The 14,232-nt window shown below is 44.3% G+C and overlaps 1 protein-coding gene across 1 annotated transcript; it reads left to right on the top strand.

Annotated features, from left to right (window-relative positions):
- Window positions 1-4,604: 4,604 nt before the first annotated feature.
- chrna4b (cholinergic receptor, nicotinic, alpha 4b) lies at window positions 4,605-12,549 on the top strand. The gene is made up of 6 exons (XM_067239284.1): window positions 4,605-4,665; window positions 7,251-7,402; window positions 8,171-8,215; window positions 8,475-8,584; window positions 9,930-11,388; window positions 12,424-12,549. The coding sequence occupies exons 1-6, from the start codon at window positions 4,605-4,607 to the stop codon at window positions 12,547-12,549; spliced, it is 1,953 nt and encodes a 650-aa protein (XP_067095385.1).
- Window positions 12,550-14,232: the final 1,683 nt, after the last annotated feature.

The following is a 14,232-nucleotide window of genomic DNA, read 5'->3' on the forward strand; positions in this document are numbered from 1 at the left end:
TTCCACTTTAGAAGAAGTTAGGTTGTTTCATGGTTCACGGATCCCTTTTTTGTGGATAATCACCCCTGTTAAATAGAAACGTACTTAATCTGAATCAGAAAGACACTAAGTCATCAGTTTATATAAAATATAATAGAGGTTGTGTTATACGGTTTTGTAAGTCAACAAACTATTAACTCTCTAAATTAAAGCCAGAGAATGGCTGTTTCATGATAGTCATTAATTAATTAATGGATTTTGAACACTGCATCTGTAAACTTCTAGGTAAGTTTCTTGACACAGTGTTTTCCAAAGTAAGTAAGTCTTGTGAATTGAAATATAACTGGTTTCAAACATTCATTGTGATACTGTGATGTATGTTTCTATTTCAAGATATCGGGTCAACATGGTATGTATATGTACGAAGATATATTTGCCAAGGTCAAGGCCAAGGTCTGTGTGTACAGTCCCGGTTTAATCCATTTGTCTCTCTCTGACTCGGATAGTGATTTGCAAATGGAATATCCGACGCCCAGGTGACTTAAGAACTTGCATCGCTAGGAGAGCCAATAACATCTTCCTCACTGGATTGGGAGAAAAATACATTTGTTTAAGTGCAACTCCTTCAATACCAAACGGTACCAATCTTTTGTTTTTCTCCTTGAAAAAGAAAAGAAACACCTCTTTGCTCATCTGTAAAGCCCCAGACCTCGTAAATGAAACGTGTAGTTGTTATTATTCCTAACTTTACTGAGGCAGTCTTGATGTAGCTGTCCTCTATGTGGGCAGCAGATGGCTCTTTCTGAGCTGGTGCCCTGTCTTGCCACCTGTTCATGCTCATCTTAGACCACCCTCTGGGCTTCTCCAGGTGTGTTTTGGCTTGGCATCGGAGCGTGTCAATATTTTCTCCTCTCTCAGCTTCAAGATGGCATTAACCCTCATGCCTGAGGGGGTAACTTTGACTTCTGCTTTGACCGCTAGTCTGATGTTGTCCTGCTTGAAGTAATTCAACATTTAAATCAATTATCTTTTTATTTATAAGGATTTTAGAAGCCAAACAAACAAAAAAAACGACATCTCACTTGGAGATAGGTTAACCTCTGCCCAGAAACACTGCAGTTGTTGTTCTTCCCATGGAGAGGATTTGTGACTGGCAGGTGGACTTGGTTCCCCTGGTGTGTGTGTTTATGCATGCATCTCCTGGAACATGTGATGTTTGCCTCAGTGCGTGTGTGTGTTTGCTTGCATGCACGGGTACATGCTCTTGTGTGCGTGTCCAGTGTTTGTGCACGTGTGTGCGCACGTAGAAATGTGTGTGTGTGTGTGTGTGAGGAACACTAGGTGAGTCAGTGAAGTGAACAGGCTCTCTGAGTGCAGCCAGCCCTGGTGAACACATCATCCAGGTGCTCCGAGGAGCTCTGCTGAGAGAGATTGGTTTCAGAAGAAACATTCTGTGGTCTGATTGGTCAACAGAACAGACGCATCTCTGCGTTAGGAGCCTGTCAATAATTCTAGAAACCTTCACTGGTTCCCCCTCATGACTGCAGTCTGCTGTGTTAATAACATGGGATCCATACCTTTCATTCTTACCCCTCACCCCCCCCTCCCCCCCACTCCCCACAGGAGGGGGGGGGGGAGTCCAACACAGTTAGACAAAAGATACTGATACTGACACTTGGAATACTGATCTGAGCTAGACTGCTGTGTGTCCACGGCGTTGCAGTGGTTAAAGATGTTCGCAGGATGGAAAATGCAGCTCTCTTCAAACCAGCTAGACCTTTTCAGGTGGAGGCAAGAACAAGATTAGAACTATTACGGTTACCTGTCGTGCGGGTGATTAGATTAGCACAGATTTACTACTGGGCTAGACAAGGGCCAGCCCGTCGTACAGGATTGGTTTTCCTCATCTGGCGTTGAGGTGTAGATTGTTGACGTTTTGGAGAGCTGCCAACTCCCCTGCCCCTCCCCCCCTTCCCCCCTCCGCCCCTCCCCCCCACTGTGTGGTGTGCCGCCATGGATACAGCAGGTCAACGGGCTCTGCCGTCTTGTGGCGGCGGAAGGTCACGCTGTCTCGTCGCTTCATCTGCTCGTGAGGTCCACATTGCCTTCCTGCTCTGGACGCCTGTTGAATTAGTAAGGAGCCCAGTGCTAAAGGTGAATCCCTCACTGCTCTCCCCTCCCCGGCTTAATGAAACAAAGACGACCCCCTCTACCCCTGTTCCCTCTTGTTTGTCCCACCTGCCCCCCCCCCCAACCATCCAGAATGAACCACAGATGGCCTGTCTCATCAGTGGTCATAGCCAGTGTGTGTGTGTGTGTGTGTGTGGGGGGGGGGGTATGTTTACATCTGTCATCCTTAATGGGCCTGTTTGTACTTCTTGCTCTTTCTTTAGACAAACACAATTCCTGAATTTATCCACTCCAGCTGCTGTGGCCTGCTCAGAAATGCACACATCCTTCATCAATATCTCTCTCTCTTTCCTCTCTCTCTCTCTCTCTCTCTCTCTCTCTCTCTCTCTCTCTCTCTCTCTCTCTCTCTCTCTCTCTCTCTCTCTCTCTCTCTCTCTCTCTCTCTCTCTCTCTCTCTCTCTCTCTCTCTCTCTCTCTTCCCCTCTTCCCCTCTCTCTCTATGTCTCTCTCTTTCTCTATGTCTCTCTCTCTCTGTCTCTCTCTCTCTCTCTTTAGTTCCAGATGGTCAGACTACTCACACAGGACCCTGCCGTGTCGGAAGAGAAAGCGATCTACTCAACTGTCAAACTTGGTGTTAGTCATAGCCAGATTGAGAGTGTGTCTTTGGTTTGAAGAAAAAAAATCAATACATATATTGTGGAGGTTTTTCTCTGTGGGCACAAAAACAAATATGGTAGCCTATCTGACAAAGAAATAACTCCAGTTGAAAACATTATTTTATTGTGTAAGCGCAGTTTGAAACTGTCCATCTTGAAACCAAGGGAAAGCTCTCCAATAGGAACGCCTCAATAGAAGTTCACTTTAAATAACTATTCAATCAAGCTTTATTTCACGTGAATTATCTCGGCACACAGTCAAACCTTCTTTTGACACCTCCGCTCTAAAACCTCTGTGAAGTGAGGAGAGAAGAGGAGACTGATAAGCTGTGGAGGTGACCCGAGCTCACCCTCGTGAGAGCAGGAATCAGGTCCTCTGAGCTCATCCTTGGCATTCAACTGGATGGAGCCTGCCTCATGTCTGTGACAACTGCGGAAACGCGTGAGACTGCTGGATGGGTGGAGGAGCATTTGGAGGTCATGGAAGAAGTGAATCTTTATCTGCAGTGGAGAGATTGCATGAAGAGATTTGAGACAGCCCACAGACAGGGGGTTAGAAGAGTCAGATGTGTGAGAGAGGAAAGAGAGAGGGAGGGAGGGAGGGAGCGGGGAGGAAGACGATGGTATTGTTCAGGACGAAAGAGGGAAAGGAGCTGAGGGATTGTGTTTGTGTGTGTGTGGTGAGAGTGTGTGTGTGTGTGTGTGTGTGTGTGTGTGTGTGTGTGTGTGTGTGTGTGTGTGTGTGTGTGTTGTGAGAGTGTGTGGCCCCAAACCCAGAGGTGTCTCTGACAGGTCCACAGGTCCCTGACACAAGCAAGCACACACACAAACACACACACACACAGTCCTTCACACAAAAGCATGATAACAAGTCTTGTATATTGGTCTCAACACACATGCTAAAATGCAAAAAAGTGCACACACACACACTGCCAATAAATAATTCTCCAAACCACAAGCACAACAAGCTGGTCTCAAAAGTCCAGCACTGACACTGTTCTCACTGAGAGATATGGGGGGGGGGGGGATTACCGTAAGAGAGGGGAGATGGAGATAGCACATGATCAAGAGAGGGGGGGGGGAATTGAGAGAGGGGGGTGGAGAGAGAACAGGAACAAGAGAAGGGGGGGGGGGAATTGAGAGAGGGGGGGTCGAAAGAGAACAGGAACGAGAGAGGGGGGGTGGAGAGAGAACAGGAACAAGAGAGGGGGGGAATTGAGAGAGGTGGGGTGGAGAGAGAACAGGAACAAGAGAGGGGGGGGAATTGAGAGAGGGGGGGTGGAGAGAGAACAGAAACAAGAGAGGGTGAGAGAGGCGGAGACATGGAGGTAGGTAAAGAGGTGGGAGGGAGAAAAGAGCAGAGGGAGAGAGGCATGAGGGGGTGGGGAGACATAGAGAGGAGAAGGTAGAAAGAGAGAGAGGGAAAGAGAGAGAGGCAGGGAGAAGAGGACAGGATGAGAAACCACACTTGTTCAAAAGGAGGGAAGATCGAGGAGTCAGTTAGGATGTGGAGTTAAGAAAAACAGCAGGACGCTCGTGGCTATTCATATTCATGCTGATCTGATTAGTGCCTCAAGAGAGATGGAGAGCACTGCCCTGTCCTCCACAACCACTCAGATTGACATGACCCCTTCATTCTGCAGGTTGAAGGCGTTCTGAAAACCCTACAGTACCTACCTGTATATCTGCCGCGGGTTCTTGCCATCTGTTGCATTGTCTGAGTTGGAGGCTGCTGACTCGTGTCTCTGAATGAGGATTATCCTTCTGGAAGTGGAGACGAACGACCACCAAATGTCGGAGGGAGTTTAGAGAAGGAAAACGGGTATTGTTTTTTCCACTATGAATCTGACCAGGTGCCTACGGATGTTGAGTTTGCTTGTTTTCGTCCACCCTTCTCAAGGTAAATACTGTTTGAATATTTGTTCTCTTTCTAATAATATTTCTGGCATTCGCTGTAAAAAAAGAAAGGAAAGAAAAAAAGAAATGCCTTGAAATGTACTTGTACTGCCACTTTGTTGATGGTTTGTGAGATGTGAAGTTGGTGTTATCATGACCGTGAACATATTTAGTGGTTCCCATGATAATTTATCTATGTCATTATTTAATGTTCATGTAGAACCACTGTCATTCAATTTCCATTTTCTGTTGAAAAGTTTGCATGCTTTGCAGCCTTGGGTTAGAATGATCTTAACTCAGATTTGGAGTCTCCGAAAAGCAGTCTCCACATTCACTGTTAGATTAGCAATAAGAGTTAAGTGTTTGGTTGTGGTGCAGCACTTATTTGCATCAGTATATTCATATTGTAATATGCGGCTCGACCAATATTGGTTAATGAAAAAGCATTTATCAAACTGGGACAGAACTGGGTCCACCAGTGGTGACCTGATGCACGTACATCATAATCCAATGGAACCTTCACCTGCAGCACGACATCACTTCCTGGCATGGAGAACAAAGACAAAACACATTAAAATAGAATAAATGGTGAAGAATTTAAACACATCTGAAATATTTTGCTTGCAAATCTGCTCCCTTTGCTGCAGTGTTGTTTGTTTACAGACTTATGTATCTACTTTTCAGGAAATTATGAGATATGTTAGAAGATTAAATATTATGTATCGTGGTTCCTTTGCTCCATATAAATATTTCCTGATTTCAACCAAACTATTGAAAACAAATTGGATCTTCAGGACATGCATTTACTTATTAATTCTTCAGTCTGTATTCATATAATATATACACTGGAGTCATTATTTGAGTTGTTATTTAACTATCATCATAGATATTTCTAACTTTCTATGATTGATTTCCATCACTTTCTTCCCTCGAGTGATGAAGCAGGGATGTTACTATGAGCCAAAGCACACCTTCAAACAGCTACTTTACAGTTACTTTTTTTCTAAAGTTCTAAAACATTCCAAGGTTGTCAGAGTGTTTGGCTATGTCAGACAGACTCAGGTGTAAACAGGAAGAAAGCAAAATGAAAGTATATCTATCTAATAAGATATTGATCCCAGGCCTTTAAAAATAGAGGAGGATGCCAGATTTCAGGCAAGTGAAGGACAGCCCATCAGCTATGATTGAGAGAGGAGGAGAGGAGAGCACAGCCAGCATACCAAGTGATGTCCAGCTGTGTTTCCAATTTGACGTCAATACTTAACGAGTATAGGCACCTCTGATTAAGGATGATGTCCAGTCACAGCGCTTCAACGTGATGATGTATAGATGTTACTTAGTGGGTTGCAGCTGTAATTAAAAGCATCCATCCAATGTGACTCTCTATTGTAAATGACAATAGAGTGCCCCCCCCCCCAAAAAAAAAAAGAAAGATTTAAAATGTCCCTGCCCCAAGCTTTGTGATTTCCCCTTAATTGTTCCTAGACCTCGTGAGGTTCTGGTCTGCGGTATGGTGAGAAGGGTCTGAAAAAGAGCAATTGAGTTCCCTCAACTGAGCCCAAAGAAAGAACAAAAAAGAGAGAGGAATAGAGAGATGAAGGGGTGGAGAGATGGAGGGGTGTGAGAGGGGTGGGAGAGGGGCGGAGGGAGGCGTCTCATCAGGTCGCTCCATCAGCACATCACCACGGATACGCGACAGACGTCCCCAGAATGGGATTCATATTCCCTTCTTTGCTCCCGTCACGCCTTCTCCTTCCTCTGGTCCCATTGGCTCCTTCTCATCTGATACAGGCTTGAGTTACCATATGTCAGTATTACGTACAGTAGAGGTCACCCACTTTTAGATTACACCTCCTCTCCATAGCAGAGTGTCCTGTCTGCTTGAAAGAAACTCATTATAGATATTGCCGCTTTGGTGGGGGGGACATCTGCAATAATGTAAGTTTATCCTCTCAGATTCTGGCTTTAATGGTTCCCTATTTTTAGATGAGGACAGTCCTGTTGCTAAGTGTTTTCTACTCAATTTAAATGTAGCGGTTTAACAAAGAGAGTGTATTGAAAGGAGAAAACCCATCTCTGACTTGTGACAGAAGAGTGACTGCTATAATATTAATGACCCCAGAAAGAGTTAATGGTCAGATAAGCAAATAAAAGTCTGGACCAAAATAGCTGGTGGAGACAAGTGTCAGGAGAAAGAAATGATTGCTGATGTGAAGATACACTCAGCTTTATTACATCTCAACACTCAGGCATTCCTTTTGTATCCAAGAACCAAAACAACTAGAATATACAGACAAAGAATATAACTGACAGGCAACAATAATTAAAGTAGCTTCCAGAACAGTTAGTGGTATTGTAGCTATTGTGTAGGCATTTTGTGCTATTTCACCTTGGCATTGTTCAGTCGAGATCAAAGTCGACAGCTATCAGTGGGCCAAAGTAATAGGTGGCGTTCAGTCGATACAAAAGTCAACACCAATGTGTGAGCCACAGTAGGAGCTGGTGTTCAGTCGATATATAAGTCGACGTGGGCAAGTTGTGTCTAACTGTGGCCTCCGTCTGTCCCCCCGGACCCCTTCCTCCCTCCAGTGTGTCTGCTGGGCGGCCCCAAGGCCCACGCGGAGGAGAGACTGCTCCAGAACCTGTTTGTGCGCTACAACAAGCTGTCCCGGCCCGTGGCAAACATCTCCGACGTGGTTCTGGTTCACTTCGGCCTCTCCATCGCTCAGCTCATCGACGTGGTGAGACCTCTCAGTGTGTTTCTGCTTGTGTTTGCGAGTTCGGCTTGTCTTGCTGCCACTGTGGAGTATGTCAGAACATGGTTCCCCCCCCAGGCTTAGTCAGCTTGTAGTCTCAATAAGGTAACTTCTTGATCCGTGTACTCTGAAGAAAAACACGTGCTTCACTTTGTAGGTGGAAGATATTTACACAACAATGCTGCGTTTTAAAAGCACCCCACCACCACCACCCCACCCACCCACCCCCCAAAAAAAAAGAAATACAAAAATCGTCTTCTCAGCCTTTTTATTCTTCCTCATTAACTCAGCTCTTTAGATTAAACTTCTTTACTGTGCATCCTCCCGGGAACTTTGGTTACGAGGTTGACACATAATTAAATGCGGGCTCTCCACACCCGCCTGGCTGCTGTCTGGAGGAGAGGGGGAGTCTGGGTAGAGCAAGCAGCCCGCTGTTCCCAGAGAACGCTCCACTGTGTAGCCTCTGAGACAGGACGACAGGGCTGGGGAACAGGGGGCTGGAGATAGCAGAGTGCTGACAGTTCTACTCCAGAGATACTGAGGAATCCTCCATTCCTTATCACACTGAACAGACCTAGGAAACCCACCTAATTTCTTTTGATAAATAGCTGTATATGTTTATCAATTGTTCATGCGTTTGTTCGTGTTGCCTCCTCGAGTTTGGGGAGATGGCAGCATCATGGGGTTTGGTCCTGGGAGAGTTTTGTGATGTGATATGTGATTCAACAAAACCTTGTCTGTCTGTGAACACAGGATGAAAAGAACCAGATGATGACCACAAACGTCTGGGTGAAACAAGTGCGTATAGATTCGATAGTACACCAGCTGCTGTTCACATTTGACTGTATATTTTATTCATTTTACCTAACAACTTTATCTAAAGCAACATATCATCAGTGCATAACCGGCACACAAATAGTAATATCAACTTGCCGAGGTGTGTAATTGCCTTGGTGTTTGTCTACACAGTGAGAGCGGGTGTGAACTGTAGGTAGTGTGATAAATCCTAGGTGACAGGATGAAGATCTTGATGTGCTTCCTGTTCCCTCTCCCTCAGGAGTGGAACGATTACAAGCTTCGCTGGAACCCAGAGGACTATGAGAACGTGACTTCAATCCGCATCCCCTCAGAGCTCATATGGAGACCAGACATTGTGCTGTACAACAAGTAAGGACTGCTGGCACACAAGTTTCGTTGGGAAATGACTGATATTTTTAATAGCAGACGTAACACACTGTTTTATTACGTATTATGTATTTGTTTACATTTACATTTAGTCATTTAGCAGACGCTCTTATCCAGAGCGACTTACAGTAAGTACAGGGACATTCCCCCCGAGGCAAGTAGGGTGAAGTGCCTTGCCCAAGGACACAACGTCATTTGGCACATCCGGGAATCTAACTGGTAACCTTCGGATTACTTGCCTGATTCCCTAACCGCTCCGCCACCTGACTCCCTGATTTGTTTGTTATGAAGCAGCAGATGATAGTATGAAACAGGGCTTAATATAACTCAGATGTGGGCTGTTCTTGATAACTGTAGTAAGCTTCTTTTAATCAGTTTTAGGAACAGATTCATTGGGTTGCACAAAGTTGTTAAAGTATTTTTGACATTACTTACTTACAGTAATGTTCAGTCTCTAAATGCCAGACTGACTAATGTAGATCCAAAGAAATTTGAAGTGTATTGCCGTTTATATTTAAAGATAATTATTGCGCCAAATATTTTGTCCTGAGCCAATGTCGAAATGTAATACGAAGAAGATAAATGCAAATCAGGTCGACCTTAATGGGTCTGGTCATAAACAAAACTTAGCACATCGTACCAAGCAATACATTAGTCTAGAAATCACAGGATGGAAATGGAATGTTATTGGATGTGTTTGGATGGGTTACAGTGAACATGGATCACTTTGACTGACGCCTACTGCCTTCTTTTTCTCTTAACACTGCAAGCACATTACAAAATAGGGGTTAGCGACAGCATCTCAATAACTGCTGCACGCCACTCATTTGGTACATCCTATATTGTGAATGTGTTTATTATGAGAATGGCATATATTTGCCCTTTTACTTCCAATAACAAATAAACATGTTGTAGAACACAAGCACTGAGTTCAGAGTTCAGTTGATTACTTGTGTGTAGTAATTAAATCCATGATTGACAGCAGGCATATTACAATTGGGGATACATGCTTCCAACCCAAGGGAAATATAAACACATGCACCAGTAATTGAACAGTGGTTTGTCTTCATTAGTTTTGTGTAATGTGTTTTGAACGCAACATTTGTTCAGCCATAGTTGATTTAAGCCCGAAAACTGTGAAAATACATACAGCCCGTTTCAGTAGGTATTTTACAGTAATGCATGTCTTATGAACGGTGAATGTGACATTTGCAAACCTCCTGATTCTTGTCGCTAACAAGCTTGGTGTACACCCAAGCACACAGTCCATTCACATCACCGAGACACCAAACAGCAGCTTCTTCAACCTCCTTCTTTGTCCCCAAAGCGCTGACGGGGACTTTGCAGTGACCCATCTGACCAAAGCCCACCTGTTCTACGACGGCAGGATCAAGTGGACACCCCCGGCCATCTACAAGTCCTCCTGCTCCATCGACGTCACCTTCTTCCCCTTCGACCAGCAGAACTGCAAGATGAAGTTTGGCTCGTGGACCTACGACCGTGCCAAGATCGACCTGATCAGCATGGACAGCAACGTGGACCAGATGGACTACTGGGAGAGCGGCGAGTGGGTCATCATCGACGCCGTGGGCAAGTACAACACCAAGAAATACGAGTGCTGCACCGAGATCTACCCAGACATCACCTACTACTTCATCATCCGGAGACTCCCCCTGTTCTACACCATCAACCTCATCATCCCCTGCCTGCTCATCTCCTGCCTCACCGTGCTGGTCTTCTACCTGCCCTCGCAATGCGGGGAGAAGATCACCCTTTGCATCTCCGTCCTCCTCTCCCTCACCGTGTTCCTCCTCCTCATCACCGAGATCATCCCCTCCACCTCCCTGGTCATCCCCCTCATCGGGGAGTACCTGCTCTTCACCATGATCTTCGTCACTCTGTCCATCATCATCACCGTGTTTGTGCTGAACGTGCACCACCGGTCGCCGCGCACCCACGGCATGCCCCAGTGGGTGAGGAGGGTCTTCCTGGACCTGATTCCCCGGGTCCTGTTCATGAAGAGGCCCCCGGCGACAGCCAAGCAGAACTGCAGGAAGCTCATAGAGATGATGCACCAGCCTGAGGGTCCCAGTCACTCCCCAACCTTTTGGTTGGGCTTGGAGAAAGAGTTCAGTCAGATGGGGCAACAGGGACACATGCTTCCAGCAACCCCTTCCGACAGCCCCAACATCCAGGTCGCCTCCCCTCCAAAGACCTCCTCTCCTCCTTTGGGTTTACCCCTGGAGAAGCATCCCATGAAGCCCCAGGTTTTCTGCCGATCCCCATCCAGCCAGTACTCGATGCTCGTGGAAGAGCCTCTGCAACTGGGACTCACCTCCTCCCCCTCCTCCACTTCTCCTCCTTCCTCTGGCCCCTCGTCGTCCTCTGTCCCCCTGCCCCTGGGACCCCTCCACACCCTGCCCAGAGACGAGCCTGGGACGCTGGCTCCTAAAGGCCGTTCCCTCAGCGTGGAGCACATGTGCGATCACCACGTGGACCCCCCGCAGAGAGCTGCACACCGCTGTCGCTCAAACAGCTTCCAGTACTGCTGTCTGGACGCAGGGGGAGGCAACGGGGGTGGGGAGGGGCTGGGGATTCCGATGACCTCCAGACAGAGGAGACAGGTGTCCGTGGACCACCTAGCCAGAGATTCATCCACAGAAGTTGCCAAGAACCCAGGGTTGCCGGATTCTATGGTTCTCAGGATGTCGCCAGCGATGAGGCGGGCCATAGAGGGGGTGCAATACATCGCAGATCACCTCAGGGCTGAAGATGCTGACTTTTCAGTGAGTTCTTATAAAATCAACTTCATCTCCCTGAAGTAATTTAAGTCAACATCTACCATGACCTGTTCTAATATTATGTTCTCTCTGGGTTTCTACTGCCATTTCAAAGAGCTTTGATTGCTTAGTTGTTATTGCACGGGGACCATGGACACCAAATGGCAAGATGTTGACTAAAATTATCTTGAAAGTCCACTTCATCAGTGCCCCAAACATTTGAAAGCATATAAACCCCTGAAGAGACGCCCAGCTACAGATTGTGCCTGGTATAACCATTTACACTATGTACAGACAAATATTGAAATTATTAGGGTTTAAATAGGGTTTTATGCCAAGTCATGTTTTAATTTCATTCAAATTAGACAACATCAATTTAAATGATAAAACTTAAGTGAAAATAGGGGGTTAACACAGTAGATAGCTGGCAAAGCTCTGAGGTATTCTGATAAGATGAGACTGGAGACTTTTCTTTCTAGATACATTCATATTTCATGGATGGCTGCTCTCAATTTAACAGCGTATGTCTTTTCAAGTGTCCTTCATGAGGGGCAAAATTAGTTCCTTATTATTTTGAATCATAACCAGACCATTGTTTGGGTTTTTTTTACAATTAAGAAGAATTGCTTATAAGCTATTTGAAATGTATTACTGGAAGACAAACTATGATTAAAATGTGACTGTAAATTTAAAGGATTGATTAGATGGAATTTGGAGACAGATAGGGTCCTTGAAAATAGTATTGGGAATTTGAACGCCGACTCTTAAAATGTATGACTGCTGTTCATGCTCCATGAAGCATATTGTAGCCCCTGTCAGAGCATTCCTGTGTTTGAAACAATTAAGGCTTGACAATTTTGCCCTTGAATTTTTCATGGGCCAAGAATGACTGACATTTAAGAGATGGCTCCCTTGTAATGAAAAAAGATCAGCCATTCATCCAAGAAATCAATCAAGGGCAGAAATTGACAGCCTGTAAAATGTATGTGGCATGACACCAGTTTTGAAAAGACCACCTCAATTCTATTATTCTTCCAACAGGTGAAGGAAGATTGGAAGTACGTTGCCATGGTTATTGATCGAATCTTCCTCTGGATGTTTGTACTGGTGTGCATTCTGGGAACTGTAGGATTGTTCCTTCCTCCCTGGTTGGCCGGAATGATCTAGAAGATTATGGATCCAGATCCTGACAGCAGATGGACAAGGGGGTTGCATCAAGATGTTCAGAGTTGGACTGCAAGCTTACCTTTCAGTATACTAATGACTTACTTTCTATGTTTTGTAACCGTAATGGAATTCTAATTTAGTCAATTTGTTCTTTTTTTTTTGCCTTTAAATTTAAACTCCTGAGTCTGTCTGTGTCCTTGCTGTGGCCTGTTTACTCTAGGTATGAAAAGGTTGCCGACTGAGAAATAGTGTGTAGTAGTAAGTGAAATGTATTTCATTGATTCAACTGGGCACATGCATTCTTTATGAGACCAAAAGGCCAGCAGTAAATACATTCCTCCTTAATCCTCTATTTTGACATTGAGATGTGTGGCCCGGATCATCACCGTCCGACAGCTGAGGAATGGCCCTACACACACAAATTGAAATAAGGTAAAAACATAGTTTTGTCAGGACATATTTTAAATGTAATACAGGTAATGCCGACAAATGTAATAATTTACCTTCTTTATAAAACATTTACTCAAGGGTTACTTTCCCCAAAGTATTATTTTGATACAGTAGTCTCTCAAATGTGATCTGCTAGGTGTAAAACATCAACAAGACAAGACTGTCCGATGAATCACACAGAAAATGTCTGTAGTTTGCCAGATCGTTGAGCACATCTGGCCTGATATGTACTGTAATATTAATGGATATTGATGTTTTAAAAAAGACACATTACCTAACTGTCTTTTTTTTGTCAGTCAGGTTACATTTGCATTTCATGCTATTAAATTGCAGATCATCACATCAAATCATGATTTTTTTTAATTTAAGGACTTTATTTACAACGTACCCTAAATTAATTCATAACATATGTTTTCTGAAAAATAAATATCTTTATGGTTCAAAGTTGCCAGAATGATTTCCGTGCAGATAAGACTGCACCGTCAGCTAGGTCTGTGAAATAGTGATACTCTGACCATGCTGTGTCATCCTCATTCACGCTGCTGTTGAATCTTAGTGAAAGTATGTAATGTTACACCTGAATACCCAGACAGATGACCTCAATCCTGACCTCAAGCACAGCTCTAGGATTTCTACTGCCTCAGCAATTGGCCAACCATTGATCTATGTGTAGAAAAACACGAGTAGAGAAAATAGCAATTAACTGTAGATGTAATATGGAAGCACAGCACTTTTAACAAGGTTAAAAACTCACAAGCCCAAGCGTTAATGCATTGATCTGACGCAGCAAAAGAAGGATTGAAAAACATAACTTTGTATTAATTACAGTGTGCCTTTATACTTTGTACATTCTGATAAACTTGTGCCGGTTCAAATATTGGAGTAAAAAAGGATATTAAGATTTTATGATTTGGTTCTTTTAGTTTCCATTAGCTCCACAATAGACATAAATTGGATGTCTAGATAGAATAAGCTGTCTTTGTGAAAGTGAAGTCTATTCAATTTCCAGATAAGACCCAGACACTGACTTCAGTCAAATAATGACAATGGTAAATACATGTGCAAATGCAATTATCAATTTCTCCAAGTATACTTTAATCAATCTTCTCTTTATTGCTTTGCATGCTTTGTAACATGTAATTGTGGTGACACACAACCATGGAACTAAATTAACTTATTAATTAGAAGTTAATGTCAGGTTATTAAATTAATCTTCATGGGGTGGGAAATTGA

Source organism: Osmerus mordax, chromosome 7, assembly GCF_038355195.1.
Source record: "Osmerus mordax isolate fOsmMor3 chromosome 7, fOsmMor3.pri, whole genome shotgun sequence".
Classification (NCBI taxonomy): Eukaryota; Metazoa; Chordata; class Actinopteri; order Osmeriformes; family Osmeridae; genus Osmerus; species Osmerus mordax.